The sequence below is a fragment of the Trichoplusia ni genome, chromosome 7, assembly GCF_003590095.1.
Source record: "Trichoplusia ni isolate ovarian cell line Hi5 chromosome 7, tn1, whole genome shotgun sequence".
Taxonomy (NCBI): domain Eukaryota; kingdom Metazoa; phylum Arthropoda; class Insecta; order Lepidoptera; family Noctuidae; genus Trichoplusia; species Trichoplusia ni.
Window position 1 is genome coordinate 4,432,119 of NC_039484.1, and position 18,342 is coordinate 4,450,460.

Below are 18,342 nucleotides of genomic sequence, written 5' to 3' on the forward strand. Positions count from 1 at the left end.
CTGGTTGCCCAGATCATGCGATTTGCAAACAACGGCGTCCCACTTACTCCAAAGATCGTCAGAAGACAAGCATTTGTTTTTTGCGAGAAACATAGTATTAAACATAATTTTAATAAAGAGTTAGGCATTGCTGGCAGACACTGGTTCAGATTATTTGTACAGAGAAACCCTGAAATTAACGAAAGGATGTCTCAAATTACGTGAAAATAAAATGTAAAATCATGGTGAACTCTGTTTTGTTTCTATTGTCCCTACGATAGCTATCGTATTTGCTCTTCATTTTATGCCTACGAACCATAATCATAATGCTAGGTTTTTTTAAGTAAATTAATCCCATCTTTATTCTTCGTTTTCTTCCCCCGGCTTTAAATTTAGAACTACCTAGTTCCTATAAAAAATATAATAAGGTGCTGGGAATCGATAGGACCATGAGCCAACCTTATTAAAACCTAACCTGATCCTTCGGGTATTATAAATATAATTTACCTGTGCTTACGTCAAAGTTTTTCAAAGTATAAAGACTCCATACTGGCCATATACCGTTATCATCAAATCGCTGTTGAGTCCTCGATACAGATTTAAAATGACTTCCAATAACTCAGACGGGACGATCGATTGATTAATAAAAGGAGATCAATAACAATTGCTAACGAATTGACACGCTCCCGCAAATATAGGACCAATTAGTTATATGTATATCTACAAAAAAAAAACAACTTAGGCCCTGATACCCGGATATAAAGTTCAAAATTTAATGAAGGATTGCCTAATATAGACCACGTTACCAACGTATGTTTGATAAGGACAATGTAGTTTATTCATGCAGAATTTTAACTTGGCTAGTCTTTATGTTAAAATATGATTTTATCAATCATTATTTTGTAAGTCATGTCATATGACCTGTTTCTTATCAATAAAATAAATCTGGAAGAGCGACGGGTTAAAAAAATAGAGGTTCCGTGGTTCTAGTAAGAGAGAGAAACTGAGTGATTTAAACAGGAAATAACACTTTGCTTGTCTATAACTTTTTAATCTGGGTTCACCTTGGAATGAACAGGAGTGTTTGTAAAAGTAATAATAATGTAATAAACTAAAACCTTGAATTTAACAGTCACTGTTATCTCTCCTACAATGACATTTTTCGTCGCCGGCTTGTTGAAGGTTAAGTTCTTGAGACATCAAATTTTTGCGCAAATATAACATTCTAAACTATACCAAAAAAAAAACTGTTACTTCTTTAAGTATCCAAAAATATCTACAAATAAATGTCAAAAATTAGCATTGAATCTTTGATGAAGGTTTCCTAAATAGAACTATATGTTTAAATTCTGACATTAACTTTTACAATTTGAACTATGCCACGTTGTGAATCACCACGTTGTGTTACGCACACGTCAAATCGTGATAGCACTGCATCAATATGATAATCTCAACGATTCATTCTAGCGAGATAAGAAGTCTAACGGAAAATGGTTCAGACGACAACGGACAATGTATACCTACAAAAATATCTAAGTCCAAAGGAAATGATATCTTAAATCTATTTTTACTGTATAGGATATTACTGATTGTAATCAAATTTCGTTAATGGATTAAATTGTCTTTAGGTGACAATGACGAATTCGTTTCAAAACTAATATGCAAAAATCGATTAAATTTATTGTTACCTATTATTTACGTCAGTTCTATACATTTACTTTGGCAGTTTTGGCATTTATTTCTTTCCAGGACTATTAGGCGAAAGTGACTTGTTCGTCATCTCGGTAACTCCACTTTTGTCATAGCACACAACAATGGTATTCTAATTTGGCGTACCAGCTGTAGATACCTCGTCGTCTAACCTCACCTAACACATAGGTATTAGACTTTTCCTATGTTGTTGTTTTTATAAAATTATTTCCAGCCACAATAACTACATATTCTACTAGATAAACGTTTTTCAGCCCGCAAAATGGGGACTTTTTCATCCCAGTGGGCCAGTCTTTTCCTTTCCACAGGATATTTTGCTCATTTTTGCTCCGGTCTTAAAATAGGTACCTGAGTTTCACATCAGCACAAATTGGACTTTAAACTTTAACTAAAGGATTAACAGTACCTACCAGACTTGTTAAAATAACAACAAAACATTTATTATCGGAGTAAATAATCTTATGATAGCAGATTCACGTGCACTTAATGCTGACACGTAGGTGTATGATAAAGTGTTGAACTTTGTTGTTTCTAGACAAAGTAGGTATTTTTTTATCACATGATTATAAATAATACCTAATAATTCCCCTACGTCAGATTGCAGGAAGGTAAACAATCTTGATTAAACCTGCCTTCAATGGACGTTGAGTTACCGGCGAAAGTCTGAAAACCACTGAAGTACTTACCTACCTAACGTATACGATACACGTATTACTTTTAAGCCAGTTAATTATCTCTAAATTGTAAAATACCTATTGTGAATGTCTTGTTTTGATGATTTTTAATTTTATTCAAAATGCGATTGGAAAGCTGATATTTCAAGCATTAATCTGAAATCGTTTTAATGAAACTGGATATGTAGTACAGTAAGTTACGGTAGCAAAAATAACAAAGGTTAATATCAACTTACAACAAAAGGAAAAACATCGTAAAGAAACCAGTACCTACACCTGAGAATTTTCAAAGAGTATTTAAGATACATCCGAGATGGAAGGGATTTTGAAAAACTGAAGCTACAAATATAGTTGTACGTAAACCATACGGAATGACTAAAAACATATTTAGAAATACTGAAATTAGCAATGCCTCAGACAGTAGATGGGTAAGAGACGTAAGAGTATCAAATAGTGCAGTCAAAAACCAAAATACTCCGAGGAGACACATTCGCCAGGCTTTCTGCACCTTCATTTATCTTAACACAAGTAGTTATGCTGTACTTGGTAACTTAGCGCTCACCGCTTCTGCGGAATTCAGACAAGGTCGGACAAAGTCCAGCACTTCTTATAGCGGTATGACGTCTAAATATTACACTTCAACATCCATTATCTACTCAGATTTAATACTACTACGCTTTTTGTTTTTTTTTGTTCGTAGCCTACGTACACTATTTTAATTTATTTGCCGCCCTGATCCTGGGACTTACAAAAAAAGAAGACGAAACTGAATCATAAGCCTTATAATTTAAAAAGAAATGGAAAAAACATTTTGCGAAATGCGAATACGATAAATAATCCTTTCATTATTTTTTTATAAAATTATTTAACAATTGTTTGTGAAGGCTAAGAAGTATGCATGCTGAAATAATGAAGAAAATGAAAACAGACATTTACACCATTTTATTAGAAGGCCTACCGTCACAGTTAATAGATGGGGGTAATTCATAGTAGACGTTATATAGTTGCAGTTGTGGTCAGATAATCTTATGGTCGATATAGCCTTTCTTAAAAAACTTTAGGTTTACCTACCACCTAAAATTAAGCTGAAAAGTCATTCTACTAACCTATCGAAATCGTAAAAATTATCCCTTCAAATCTATTTTATATAATTCTCGCTTTAAGGTGTACAAAATTAAACTCCTCCGAAACGGCTCGACCGATTCCCATAAAACTTGGTGTTCCTATTGGGTAGGTCTGAGAATAGGACAACATCTATTCTTCAGACCACTTTTATTCCCTAAAACTCATTGGTATGGCAACACAACGTTTGTTTGGACAACTAGTTTCATTATAATGAAATATATAACATTGTCTACGTACTCGGAGATTTATCTGCAAAATATTTTGTTAGCTATATCTTGCTTCCTACTTCCATCACTATCAGACATGATTGTAACTGCGTCACTGATAGCGCGCGGAACAAAGTCCAACTATATAGGACTAGTGTAAACTATTCATGTTAACGGAAATAGACTGTACATACTCACGTACTCATAAATAAATAGGTAAACATTTTATATGTACCTACAATTATAGTAGTTATAAACTGTGTTAATAGTTTTGTATTGCGAATACGAAATTAAGTTTTTGGTTGAGATTTGTCTAAATGGACCTTTTTAGATCTCACAGCATGGAGATTTTTCTGAGGTTAGGTTGAATCAAAATTTACAGAAAATGTTAAATTTTCAGTTTTTTTTTATGACTGCTACTGCTACTTTCTTTAAATTAGTAATTCTGCTTCAAATAAATAGAGCAATAATATAAGAGGTCTGTCCAAACATTGAAGGCGAACACGCCACTTTCACAGGACACATCTTCGCCGCGCTTTTTTTACTAAAGCACAAAATATGTGCCTGCAATCCATGGTCCAAGATACAGGAATGAGTAAAGCACTCCAGTGGTTTCAGCCGGCCGGAATCTAACACGCCCTTGACGAACCCCAGGGTGCAGAGTCCTTGAGAATTTCCCCTGGGTAAAAAAAGACTACGAAACTCGACCACATCTTAAAAATATTAAAATATATTTAACAGTTATTGATAATTTTCACCGCCTTATAATGTACTAGCTGTTGCCCGCGACTTCGTCCCCGTGGGTAGAAGATATAACTTATGATTTATACCTGCCCTGTTTTTCTTCACATCTTCCATTGTATCTTTGCTCCTATTAATCGCAGCGTGATGATTTATAGCCTAAAGCCTTCCTCGATGAATGGTCTATTCAACACAAAAATAATTTTTCACTTTGGACCAGTAGTTCCTGAGATTAGCGCGTTCAAACAAACAAACTTTTCAGCTTTATATATTAGTATTATATATTAGTATATAGATATAGATTTATAAATTCTTAATAGTTTAGTAGCCATCGCTGCAAATCGAAAATAATCCTATGGGAACAATGAAGTCGAAATAAAAGCTATTCTACGTATTAATCCAGGGCTTTTCGTCCACATCCGTTCAGTGGTTTCTGCGTTTAAGAGTAACAAACACCTATCCAAAGTTACACACTGTCGCATTTATAATATTAGTAGTTACTATCTCCAAGAGCATCCTAAAGGTACCTGTGCGATATGACAGCCTATCATAATTACAAAGATAACCAGAGCTACAAGTAGGTAGTTTATATTTCAGGTGGATCTGATAACTCTATGATGATGTCACCTAAAATATTGCAAATTGTCATGATAATATTGAGAATCATTGACCCTTACCCACCGCATGAACATGCCAATTTTGTACAATCTTAATAGGTCAATTTTATTTTGTTGTTGCGAAATATGTCTTAAAGATATTACTGTATATTAGCATGATCTTGAACATTATCCATTCTATGATTGATTCTCAGAAATAAATCTAGTTATTCATAAAAATGCATAAATGGGTCTCAACCATGGTTTGAAGTCGTCGTTATTTGGAAAGATGTTTTTTTGGGGACTATCTAGGTACTTCCGGAGAAATTGTGATTTCTAAATTAATGGAATTTAATATTCTTCAGTTATAATGTATTGCACCATAACATTACAGTCTAACATGCACTGTATACGTGTAAATTAAAAACGGTGTGACGAATATCTTTATACATATAATTATGTGGTTTTTTGAAACGACTTACAAAACGCAAGTCATAAAATATGTTATCTTAATCAAACATTTGTATCACAAAAGTAATGAGTGCGCAAACGGCGATCTTAAGTAAAAATAAAAAATCGTTTAGTAGCCTTGACTTTACAAAGTGCGTCTAAATATATATTCACACTAGTGTGACTCATCAGTTGGCATACAGTCAACCGCATGCGGGGATAAATGTTTTGCGTGAACACTGCTTTAACAGCTAAGCAAAAAGGTCGATTTTTGTACGTTGTTTTGACTGCTGTGATGTGGTCCATTGTATGACTGTGTCCTTCAATTTAAAATTCGTGGTAACTGCTCTTTGTAAATGTATTGTAATTTTTCTTCATAGAAAAATATTGCATGTTTTTTGGAAATGATATGAATTAACGTTTAATGGTCTTTATCACCTTCTCAAAACTTCAAAATTCTCTTCTGTTATAATAATGATAGCAAAACAAACCTTAAACAAAAAATTCTTTTTATAATAAGCATTTTAATTCCAGGTCAATTCTCCATGATAGAAACAACAAGAGGGGCAAAGCTACTCCGGTATGACGGCTACACTTTCTGGAGGGCTACTCGCTCCAACTACTCAGAGATCTGGTACTGCTCCTCGAAAGCTGGTGGATGCAGGGCATCCGTGAAGTACGACGGAATGAACATGCTTGTCGCGGAACCAAGCCATAATCATGATAGACCCACCATGATAAGGGGAATGGATGGGAAATACATCAAGCTAAAGTAGTTGAGGGTTTATGTGAACCTCCTTGCTGGTCTGCTGGTGTTGTTACCTTTGAAAATTCTCAGGTGTACCTCCTCACGATGTTGCTACCCCATTTTTGCAAATGGCAATTACTTTTTAATACGAATATGAAATTGAAAAGACATTGATGCGTGCTGGTTTTCAATCCTACGATCTTGATTAGGTCGAACGGTCTTAATAAAATTATGAAATGAATATTGTTGTTGAGCATCATTTAGGCTCTTCGTAAACGTGCATCACAACGAGAGTCAATTTGTTGGTTCTTGATGGGACATCAACTTCAGATAAAATGGAAACTTCTTTGCATTATAATTAATTTAGTGACTTAATGGTATTGTATTTTCTTGTGACTGTATTTAATAAGATGTAATATTATTATTTGTAGAGAGGGTTATTATTAGCACATAAACATTGGCAAAGTGAAAACATTAAAAAAAGACACGGGGTTTTTTTGTGTATTTTTTAGATCTTAACGAATTTGCGAGAAGTATTATTTCATTATTACAATCCAGTTCACTGCACATGGGTATGTATGCAAAATAAAGTTATATGTTTAACGAAAACTTGTCAATACAGTATTATTGTCTTAATATGAGTTTTATTTTCATCACATTACATTGACCCAATCATCCAATGGAGTCGTATTGCTCTTGTGGTAGCGTGACAACGCACTACGCGGAGCAGAGCGGCGTTTCTTTTCCACAAAGTATGTCATATTCTATAAATTAAAAACAACACTTTTGTTGGGTAATCCTTTTCAATAGAAAATATGATTCAAAGGGACATCGTTATGGCAAACCTAAAAAGAATTAAAATAAACACAAATTTCATGTTCTAGGAACATTTATACAAATGACAACGGGTTCAACGTTCTTCTTGCATAACGGCTACACGTATTGGAAGGATTCCCGCAAAATTGTTTCGGATGAAGCTGCGATCAGCTGGTACTGCTCGTCTAAGAGAAAGGGCTGCAAAGTGGTGCTATCCTGCGTTGGGAATCACGTAGCAGTTGTCCGCAATGAACACGATCATGCAAGACCTCGGCTGGTTACTGACATGCATGGGCGATACCATATCATAAAACGGTAGAGTAGTATGACTTATGAAATTTACAGTACGAGGCTTAGTAGAAGGTTTATTAGTAAAATCTTTAGATTATATAATTTTGTACGAAAAGGGTACCTACCTATTCATCCATTTTTGACAGTCGTTACGAGAAGTCAGAATCTAGAAAGTCTGACAACCAGTTTAACTAAGGGGCATCGTGTTGGCCACGTTACTGGGCTGAGGAGGTCAGATAGGCAGTCGCTCCCTGTAGGAGCTCGTGGCTAAGCTATAACCGCATAAGTGATTCGATCACAGGTTAAGCTATGCTTGACGCGGTTGGTCCGTAGATGGGTGACCATCTTTGTCATAACGAGTTCCTCCGTATTTCGGAAGGCACGTTAAATTGTGGGTCCCGGCTGTTATTCCCACATCTTTGACAGTCGTTACAGGTAGTCAGAAGCTCGAAAAAGTCTGACAGCCAGTCTAACCAAGGGGTATCGTGTTGCCCAGGCAACTTGGTTGAGGAGGTCAGATAGGCAGTCGCTCCTTGTAAAACATTGGTACTTAACTGAAACCGGTTGGACTGGTAGCCGACCCCAACATAGTTGGCAAAAGGCTAGGCCAATGAATGATGGTCGTCTATATGTTATGTCTTAAATTATTATTAATATCAACAGGTTGTAATCGCCTATAGTTGATAAATAAATGTTTAGAATTAAGAATCCTTTATACATTTTGATGATCTTTTTAATCTTTAATATTTAAAATTAATTTTAAGATTATAACCATTTTACATAAACTAGCGTAGAGAGAGCGTCCTTAGATTGACTGCACTTAACGAAATGTAGCACCGTTACAGTAATCAGGCCCAATCAAGTGACTGCCTGGAACTCTACTTATAGAACATGGCCAACTAATTTTTGGAAAAAATAAAAATAAATCCTTTTTCTTTTGAAACTGGGTTTATCCAAAATCTCCGTTATCTGTCAATTTGTTTGATAAATTCACATGTCGATTACTTAGCAAATTTTGTATTTGATAAGCTGGTGGTCATTAAAAATTAAGTTGATACGATAGCTATCTTTTATTTTTAATACAATTAAAATGTTAAGTACCTACTGCCAAAACAGAAATGACATCAAAGATCGAGATTGAGCGGGAAAACATTAGTCAAGCCAAGTTGACATGACTTTGCAATTACCGTCATTAAACTGCATTTTTCCAAATTACGCACAATGACGTATGAGTGTAAAGGCTACTAGGTATACTGGGTTTAGATGGTTATCACTTTTTACGACGCAACTGCCTCGTAAAAAGTGATAACCAGTAAAGTATTGGTGAGAAAATATAACCCCAAGAAACAAACAGAACAGAAAAGATAGAAGAACAAACGGCTAGTCAAGGACTTGACAAAAACCGAACACCCAAGCAATGAAAAAAAAATGGCGAAATGCAAAGGCTAGACGCAAAGACCGAGCTAAAGCATGCCACTCTATATTAAGCTGCAGAGGGGTGTTATGAATTTAAGAGGAGTGTTTTTTTGTAACCTTTCTTTAGGGTGGCAAATTGTACGAGAAGTAAGAACATGGGAATATAAGTTCCATTCGATATTTTTCAAAAAAATATTTGAAGAAACCATTCTCATTGTAAAACAAAACAACTGCAATCACTTTTGTTTGAAATGCTCTGGCTTGAAAGCTAGTCATAAAATAGATTTTTAGTAAGTACCAAATTCTCATTCCAAATAATTCTATCCATGTTAAAAAATACCTGACAATGATATTCAGATCAAGAAACAGTATGGAAATCTCTTATTACGACGTCAGCAATCTGAATTCGGCAGATATAATTAGATAGATAACTGAATGTGAGCACGTCATACCTACACGTGTTTACTGTAAAAGTAAACAATGTTAGTAGTACTACTCGACATACGTCTTTATCGATTGTTTCGCAATGACGCAGTTTTCAAATCTCAAAAAAGATGCATTAGGGCAATGTTTGGTCTTCAAAATACTGATAGTTGCAAACAGTTTTTCAATAGATTTAAAATATTAACTTTACCTTCCTTGTATATATATGAAGTTGCTACTTTTGTTAAAAGTAACCCAAAATTATTTAGTCGCCTTGCTGATGTAAGCAGTCGTAGTCGTAGGGATAATGACAGACTATGCATTGTGCCATGCAACACTGCGCTAATGCATAAAAGCGTATTTTGTCTAGCGCCTATCATTTATAACAAAGTGCCAAAATTGATTAAGTCCCTACCCTTAAATAAGTTTAAATTAAAATTCAAAGAATATCTTGTAGCGAAAAGTTTTTATACTCTTAATGAATATTTAAATGATGCCTAACATTTTTCTACCTATATTGTGACGTTTCACTTTAAATATTTGTAAAAATTTTGTACGCCAATTGCTGGCAAAACATGTATGGGTCTGATTTTATTTTACCACCTTATGTAACAAAAATACCTGTGTTTTTTTTTTTGTAAACATATACCCGTGTTTTCACAAAATAAATTATCTTTTATCTTTTATCTTTTATCTTTTACGATTTTGGATACTACTAACGCCATCTATTATCGAGTAGCTGTAGTTATTATTTGTATCATACCATCTAGATGAGGTGATTGCATATATTTCTCATTTTTACTTGTGAATATGTATTATTTCTTATGCTATTAAAGTATTTATTTACTTTGCAATATCCGCAACGGCTTTACATTCTCACTACCACTACAAGAATCTTATAATAAATACAACATTCCCAAATACGTGCTGACTAGTCATGTAACTCAATTTTGGAATTACTATAAAATGATGATTTTAAATATAAGTACAACATTACGAAAATATTGAAAATGTTTAAACCTAACATCGGTCGTGTAACACCTAACGCCATCTGTTATGGAGAGGATAAAAACCCGGCATAGAGTTATACGTGTGGAAGCATTAAAGCGCGATTGTTATAAAAAATATATGAATTATGTATAACGTGGTGTATAATTTCTCTTTGTGATGATCTCGCATTTTTTTTTCACACTTATGGTTGAAAGTTTGTATGTAAGAACATGCTGCTTAGTACGGAATGAACGCACAAATGGTACACGCTGAGCAAAACGGATCGTAAACGGTCAATGTCAAACGTTAATGTCAGTTTGATTTGACAGTTTTGTTGCGTCATTTCATTTATTTTTGCTGTTTTCCCACGTTTATAATTTGAGTTATTATTGTTTTAATCCCTATTTACTTTCATGATTTAGTTTTGTTTATCTTAGTCTTGTGATTTTCGCCTTGCATAGTCCCCTGAGTCTGCCATTTTAACCACAAGTTTAAACGATTCAAATAGTGATTTAGTTCAGTTGTTTTGATTCACTAATTACTGGTATCGATGTAAATAGTCGTATAAAACTGTTGGTATTCATGTTCTATGATTAATTGTGTGAAACATTACAGGTGACGACTTTGTGCAGTGCGTGCCCACTAAGAAGGGCCATCAGATTTTGTTTAAAGGTTACACATACGTTTTCAAAAGTAGGTTGCAGTGCGGTGCGGAGCAGTGGATATGCTCGTTCCGACAGAAAACTGGTTGCATATCTGTCATAAATATGCAAACGTACGGCGTCGAAGTTGTCCGAGATTTTCATAATCACAAGAAACCAATGTTTTCTGATTAGTTTCACTTTGTAGTCTAATCTGTTACTTGTAAATAAAGAATCAGTATCTGAAGCCAAATAAACCAAACGTTGTTTGCCAGCCAAATGTTGTTTTTTTGAAACTTATGTTAATGTATTATTTGTTAACACATTAATTACAACATTAATCTTTCTTTCTTTCTTTTCTTTCTATTACAATATTATTGTATCCTTTTGAATGAACTTCATTTATGGATCTGATTGTATGACTTATGTGATATTACTGTTTGTTATGTGAAAATATACCATTTAAACATACTGTTGAACTTTATTTTCCAATCATTTTTATCTGGCTACCCTGTATGGAATAAAATTGAGGTGATATAACATATATTTCTATTGAACAGATGTAATTAGATTTTAATTTTACTGTAGTTTTATAGTACAACTGTGCTATGTTGATTAAATACTATAGGATAAATAAATTGATTCCAGGTGATCAGTTACCAGATTGGACATCTATATATTTTGTGAAGATCGCTGAGAATGAAATGAAATGCAACTTATGTGATGTTACTTTAAAAGAAGATGAAAAATCTATGGAACTTCTTGAACATTTAAAAAATGATCATAAAGATATCTATGATCTGCATAAGGATAATCCAGAAGCTACTGTGGGTTTTCGTATAGAATTCTTGAATTTGAACATGTTGAAGGATGATGGCGACCCTAAAACTCAGCCAGTACTTCTGGGAGAGGTATGTGAGACCACAACAGACCATATTCTTGAAAAAGAAGAGGATGCAGAGGGAATTGTTGATAAGCCTGTAGAAGGTAACATGCATTATGTACTGCTAGAAGGCAAGAAGAAAGCCCGGAGAGAGAGTGCTGGTGAGTAGGTTTTTGTTCAACTTGATCAATTTAGTATTTATTTTTTCACTATCAAAACTACCCTCAATGGTGGCTGAACCTAAGTATGGTTAAATTATTGATCTATTCATCAATTTAATGCACACAAACAAATCAGTGTTAACACAAATTTGGAACAAGATCTCGTCCAGCAGATGGAAGAGATCTTGTGTCTTGTGAAGTTTTCCTATTTGAGGTAGAGACAACAGTCATATGTAGCCCTGTGTATTTTCTGGGCCCTTATTTTAGTGTATAAATTTTTACAATTTCATCAAACCATTTAAACGGTATTCTGAGGCATACTCTGTCTTATGTATTACCCTGTTTAAAGTAAACCATTTTTACTATAACAATATTATGTCTTAAATTCCAGCACCACGCAAACGGAGTTGGGTATGGAAGTACTTTGACAAGCTGAGCAACATTATCTACCGCTGCCGGTTGTGCAGTGTAGTCCTGTCTATCAAAGGCTGCAACTCCAACAACATGAACCGTCATGTCCGCTCCAGACATCCTACAGTCTTCAAGAGTGAAGTCACAAAGAGAGACAGGGTGGAAAATATGCACGTGATCACCAGTGTCACCGACACACCATATGCTATTAAGACAGAGGAGATCTATGCGAGTGATCGGGACTATGAGGAGGTTACAGGTAAGAAAGATGACTCTAGATCTCAATTTATGAATTTTATTATGTGCAGTGTCAATCAAATCTAAAATCATTCACTCCGAAAACAGAATTTGCAGGCCTTATCCTGTTGCAAATGGTCTATTAATGAAAAATAAGATAAGGCTTGACTGTCTCACTACTAGATAGAGGCTTTTTCTCATAAGAGGAATTTTCCGCACAGACCAATATCGCGGCATTGTACAGTAGATAATATTTGCTCCCATCTTGAGCGCGGCATATTTTACGTATCCTCGATTTAAACGACGTACTTCTCCCAACAGTACTGATGTATTATAAAAAGGCAATTTTTCTTTTTTAAAGTAGTAGCAGTCGCCTAGTGTTCTTAAGTTGGCCAAAGGCCTTACCACCACTTACAAGTAATATTGCATTTGTGAAAAAGAGATGCTGATGTCTGTAGTGCGCTGTCACGCTACTATAATATTACCAAAAGATAGTAGGCCTGCAGGTCATCCAACCTGCCTGTGATGGGTCAATTAGAACTCAGCTGCCCCAATTCACCATTCTATATTCAATAATATTCATTTATTATTATATATCAAGATCCATTCCGTCTAATACATCATCTTCATCAACTTCCAGACAGTCCAACTCAGAAGATGCGTCGCAGCTGGATCTGGTCGTACTTCGAGCGCGTGTCCAGTACGCATGCGCAGTGCAAGCTGTGCAAGCGCCACATCTGTCATGGCGGCAACGCTACCGGCAACATGAACCGTCACCTTAAGATGATACACCATAAAACTGCCTGTATGTGTAAGTTTATACATATAGCACTTTAGAATTATTTACTAAAAAGTTTTAAGCATTACTTCTTTCCACTTTAGGTATTAAGCCACAGGTGCTTGACACTTCTACTTCGAACCTGAAGATTGTTTCCTACTGAATAAATACGTGAGGTCCCTGATGACCACATTTTAGATTAAAGGTCAATAAGGTCTCTGCATGTTGGACCTGTGTCCCTGTGTGAGCCTTAAATAGCCGGATTTCTTTGCTTAAAGTTATTTAGTGAATTGAGAAATTTAAAATTCTCTTTGTTATTTGTTAAGATTGGGACTGGCGATAAAGCCGTGTGTGTGACATAAGTGTCAAAGATTCAAAATTTTAAAATTCATTCATTAATTTCAAATGTTGTGCAAAAATCTTAAACCTCAAAACCCAGAAAATTGTTTTGCTAACAAATTTTTTACTGGGTTGCATCACAATCACAGATTCTGTATTTCTGATGCTGGTATAACAACTTTTTTTGATTTTAATTTATTTTTTGTCACATACCGATTTCTTTCTTTTAACTATTTACCCTCAATGTTCTGAGTCCACCTCGTAAATGACCAGTTTACTTCATCAAATAAACAGAAACCTTTATCCATTTCCAGACGACCAAAGCTGGGTTTGGAAGGTGTTCGAAACATGTGAGAGCGACTTCTACAGCTGCAAGATATGCCAGTACAAGTGTATGAAAGGGACAGACATAGAGAAGAGCATGACTAGCATACTCAATCACTTGAAGTTGGAGCACGGAGTGGTGTCCGGTGATCAGATAATCACCGGCACTGATGTGGAAACTGAGGTTAATTGTTAATAGTGTATAAATAATTAGGGATTAGTATTGGGTATAACTTTTTGGCTTTTATCTGCAGTTTAAAATTATAAGTTTGTTTTATGGCCGATTTTTCAATCATCAGATAACTTCTATCTGAGGAATAAATATGGCCGTTTGACATATTTTCTATACAAAAAATGTCAAAACGTAAAATATATTTCTCAAATAAAAGTTATCTGCCGATTGAAAAATCGGCTCTTAGAGTTGTTTCTGTCCTATAGACCTATGGACCTATCAACTATACATATTTGATACTCTGTCATATGAACATTGATCGAAAAATCTGTTTGAGTATCAATATAACATGTACTTAAAATTACTGGACCATTCGTTTATGATGTAAACCGGCAGATGGAAGCTTATAAGGTTAGTATTCCCTTGTTAATATAGCATTTATTTAAGCTTTTTCGATCTCGGTGGATTTACTGATAAGCGGGTATATTTGTGGTTTATATCTTGAAAATATTTTTAGACCATTCGCGATTTTAAATTCGTGGATCAATCAATTTGTCTCATATAATTATTATTGGAATAAAACAAGTTATTAAGGTCCAATACCGTTTATATGAATATCTACCGAAATCGAGACCCCAAATAGTTCAACTGCTGTAGATACGGCTTCTCGATAAAGATACTTTAATATTACATGTATAATATATTTTTTTCTTTATAACGCACGGTAACTTTAGGTAATATACTTAAACGTTTATATGTCTAATATTCATATTGTTTTTCATGTGTTATAATGAAGTGAACAGGCTTTGGTTGAATCAAATGTACATCCAAGCTGCGTCAAACTATGTAGACACAGCTACGGCCTACCGCCATGTCTTAAAGTGATATGGTGGCGGTTGTGGAAGCGTGACAGCGCTATACACAAGTGTAGAGCGGCGTCTCTTTTTCACTCGTGCAATTATATTACTATTAGCATCGGTGGTCGACCTCCTCGAATGTTTACATGCTTCCTATGAGCTTATAAGCAGGACTGCGTAATAGCAATTATATCCGCCATCCTACCTTAAGGAGCTCGTGGTAAAGATACTGGAATCATGCTGAGAACCAGCCTTTTTTCTTGGGAAAATCATAAAGAGACTTCAGTAGTCTCTTTGTCTATTATCATACCTAGAAAAGTGGTTTTCAGCTTTGGCTCCAGGTTTATAAAAACATTGTGTACAGGAACTATTTTACATGTAAATTGTAGGTTTATTTCACATATTAGGGTTAAGAGCGGAGTCTATTAAAGAACATAAAACATTATTCTATTTGGTTATCAGCTCTGGTGAGACCGGAAGCCAAACCACAATCAATTGGTAAAAAGTATGCAATGAAAATAAGTTATAATTTTAACAGTATTGTTACAAAGTTGTGGCTTTTTTTGTATTTTAATCTGTGCTTTTATTCAGACACACAACTACAAGCTAAGGAAGTGAATTTTTAATACTGTTTTGTAGTAAGCATTTGTCAATATTAACAGCTATGTCAGTTTATGTCACCAACAACACTGTCTGTTTGTCTCTAATAGTGACAAAGACACAATGTTCCGTAAGCGCGACAATGTGACGTTTTAAGATGCAGTGGCTAAAGAGGAATGTAATTGTGTTAATTCTTTTATAGCAAATAAAGGCAGGTCTCATTGCAGTATTATTGGTATAAGTAGTAGCTTGCATACCAATAAAAAAATGGTTTAAATGTTTTTGATGCCAAGAGATCTCATAATCTTCTTGTATGTTAATTGTTTTAAAATGTTAGCCTAGCTTATCACTTTAGCCAAGAAAAGCTTTTTGAAAGCCTGGATTTTGAAATTATTTTGTCATATCTATTAACCAAGGTTGTAATTGTAGGCCAACCCCTAACAATTAGAGCTTCAAGGTTAGGTTTTTGACAAGTGATTAATAAAGTGTGCTGTTGATCTGGGGACCTATCTCCTACATCTTCAAAGTTAAAAATTATTGCAGTTGTGGACGAAACCCGCTCCATGCAACAGTTTTACTTGGTGGTGGTAGTAGGTTCCTAAAGCATTTTAAAAATCTGGGTTTTCAAAGTAATTACCCGCCCTTTGTCAGTTTGGTTTAATCATTTTATCATAATTATGTATAAATATATATACGCAATATAGAGATGTTTATAGCACACCTATATTCTATGATACTGTATAAATCAATGTAGAATTTTATACTAAACTAGAGTCGTTCTTAATCTATAGAATATATTTTTCTTTTGTTATCAGAGGTCACTTTATTTTTACAAGTAATTTTAATTTACGGTCTAAAAGGTTTATGTTGATTAGTTGTTTTTGTTACTGGCGTTAGGTAGCACATTTTTTCTCTAGGTTACTAAATAAATATAATTTGTGTAGATATTTTCAAGCTTTCAAATAAATTTGGGCGAAAGAATATTATGGAGTTGTAATTTTAGATTGTAAGTTAATTTTTCTTTTTACTTTTGTGTTGTGTTGCCTGTTATTATTTTATACCCTTTTTTTGTTGTTATTTTTTGCTCAGTGTGTGTTATAATAATTTATGTGATAAGTTTGTTTTGTTTTATATGTATGTATTCTGTAACATCCTGTGGATGTGTTTTGTGATATGATACGTACAGGATGATGACAGCTAAACTGTCGTCAAAATCACTATTTTTGCTGATTCAAATATTTTTTTCTATTCAATACTGACTTAGGAATTGCGAGTTGACTTTATAGGTACGATAATATTCAGGGTAGGGTGAACTTACCTGTTGTCGGCCATATAATAAATATATATTTTTAACTAAAGTAGGGAGAAAAAAAAATGATATACAAATAACAGTTATGACTAGTTTTATTATCTTATATAAACATCGAATTACATCAAGTTATATCTACGCGCTTTGGCAAGTATTCACTACAGTTTACGCAACACACAACCACGCTTAGACGAAATACTTTACATTAAGAGGTAGCCAATTATATAGGCGATTAATTTACATTTTATATTCAATTTTACTTAAAAATTTCAATATTATAAATCTTTTTACCGCATTTACATCAAATTAATGACATTAGGTAAAAAAAAAACATTGATTATTTTCCTTATTAAATGATGTAACGGTTTACTCACGCGTATTTATCGGGGGTACCCGACTAGTTTCGGACCCAACCGGAGTCCTTAATCATGAGCTTGACGCGGCGGGACGCAACGTTATTTTCCTTCCCCAAATTAATTTTATAATAAGATTTTTCTGCATAAAAATGTTAAAAAGTAACTGGTTTTTTTTTGTACTTACAGTAGCGATAAAAAGATTAAAATAGTGGTTAGTTATGTATTTCAACATCAACACTACAGTTACAATTAAACATATTATTATAAATTTTTGTGGCAAATTCGGCGAAGCATCACTCATATTAAATAAGAGTAATGATTAGCCACAATGAGCATCGAAACTGATTTTTTATATCTAATATACAAACAGCTGCACAAAAATATATCTCCTAGTAAATAACTCTGAAAGGATTATAAATATTTACATTTTTTTCTGTGATTTTTGATAAATTGCTTAGACAACAAACCCTGTATAATGATCCTATGAGTAACATGCTCTTTCAACTAAGTGATCTGCCTTGTACCTGCGTTGTCATGATAGTATTCATACACATATAAATTTCTAGAATACTAGTAAACAATACTAACATCTTCTTACTTCCTACGCTTAGGTATATAATTTTATACATCGATTTGGCTTAATAATGATATTTTATTTGATATTTAAGTACTGAAGGTTACGTACAAACAGGATATAGGATTTTTTATATATTTTGTCTATTTTAGACTTTACTGAGCATATTACAAGGATGAAATTGCATCTTCCTTTCACAATTACTTATATTTTAATTTTATATTATTTTTGTAACACGGACATCTAATAGCTCTTTCATTCTACTCTATCTACTAAAAAAACTATGAGGTAACATTTCCTTACATAACTTATTTAAGAAGAATGATTCCTATTCCTTTAAAAAATAACCCATTATTTAGGACGGTAACTATAGTTACTAAAGATAAATAAACAATAACTATTTTTATGTTGAAATTTACATTATGACACTAAACAATACCTCGGTGTAAACTCAAGTGGCAGAGTGCAGGACATTTATTGCACAATGTTGAAATTATCTAGACATCTTGTTCAATGACATTCCTACAATCATAAA

The 18,342-nt window shown here is 34.0% G+C and overlaps 1 protein-coding gene and 1 long non-coding RNA gene across 3 annotated transcripts; both read left to right on the forward strand.

Moving 5' to 3' along the window:
• The first annotated feature begins 4,776 nt into the window (after window positions 1-4,776).
• On the forward strand, window positions 4,777-6,865 carry LOC113496119. The gene is made up of 2 exons (XR_003400785.1): window positions 4,777-5,744; window positions 6,016-6,865. It is a non-coding gene; the product is annotated as an uncharacterized LOC113496119 (long non-coding RNA).
• Window positions 6,866-11,177: 4,312 nt separating this feature from the next.
• LOC113495654 lies at window positions 11,178-14,262 on the forward strand. 2 transcript variants are annotated; one of them, XM_026874500.1, is made up of 4 exons: window positions 11,178-11,850; window positions 12,242-12,520; window positions 13,139-13,309; window positions 13,930-14,262. In XM_026874500.1, the coding sequence occupies exons 1-4, from the start codon at window positions 11,415-11,417 to the stop codon at window positions 14,133-14,135; spliced, it is 1,092 nt and encodes a 363-aa protein (XP_026730301.1). In that variant the 5' UTR covers window positions 11,178-11,414; the 3' UTR covers window positions 14,136-14,262. The 2 variants fall into 2 exon arrangements, with proteins under 2 accessions (XP_026730301.1, XP_026730302.1); XM_026874501.1 differs by having other exon boundaries at window positions 11,179-11,850; window positions 13,139-13,303.
• Window positions 14,263-18,342: the final 4,080 nt, after the last annotated feature.

Excerpts from the sequence above, each read along its gene's own strand:
- LOC113495654 (XM_026874500.1), top strand. The coding sequence starts at position 11,415 with ATGTTGATTAAATACTATAGGATAAATAAATTGATTCCAGGTGATCAG. Across the intron at positions 11,851-12,241 it reads AGCCCGGAGAGAGAGTGCTG|CACCACGCAAACGGAGTTGG; the intron begins GTGAGTAGGTTT and ends CTTAAATTCCAG. Across the intron at positions 12,521-13,138 it reads GGACTATGAGGAGGTTACAG|ACAGTCCAACTCAGAAGATG; the intron begins GTAAGAAAGATG and ends ATCAACTTCCAG.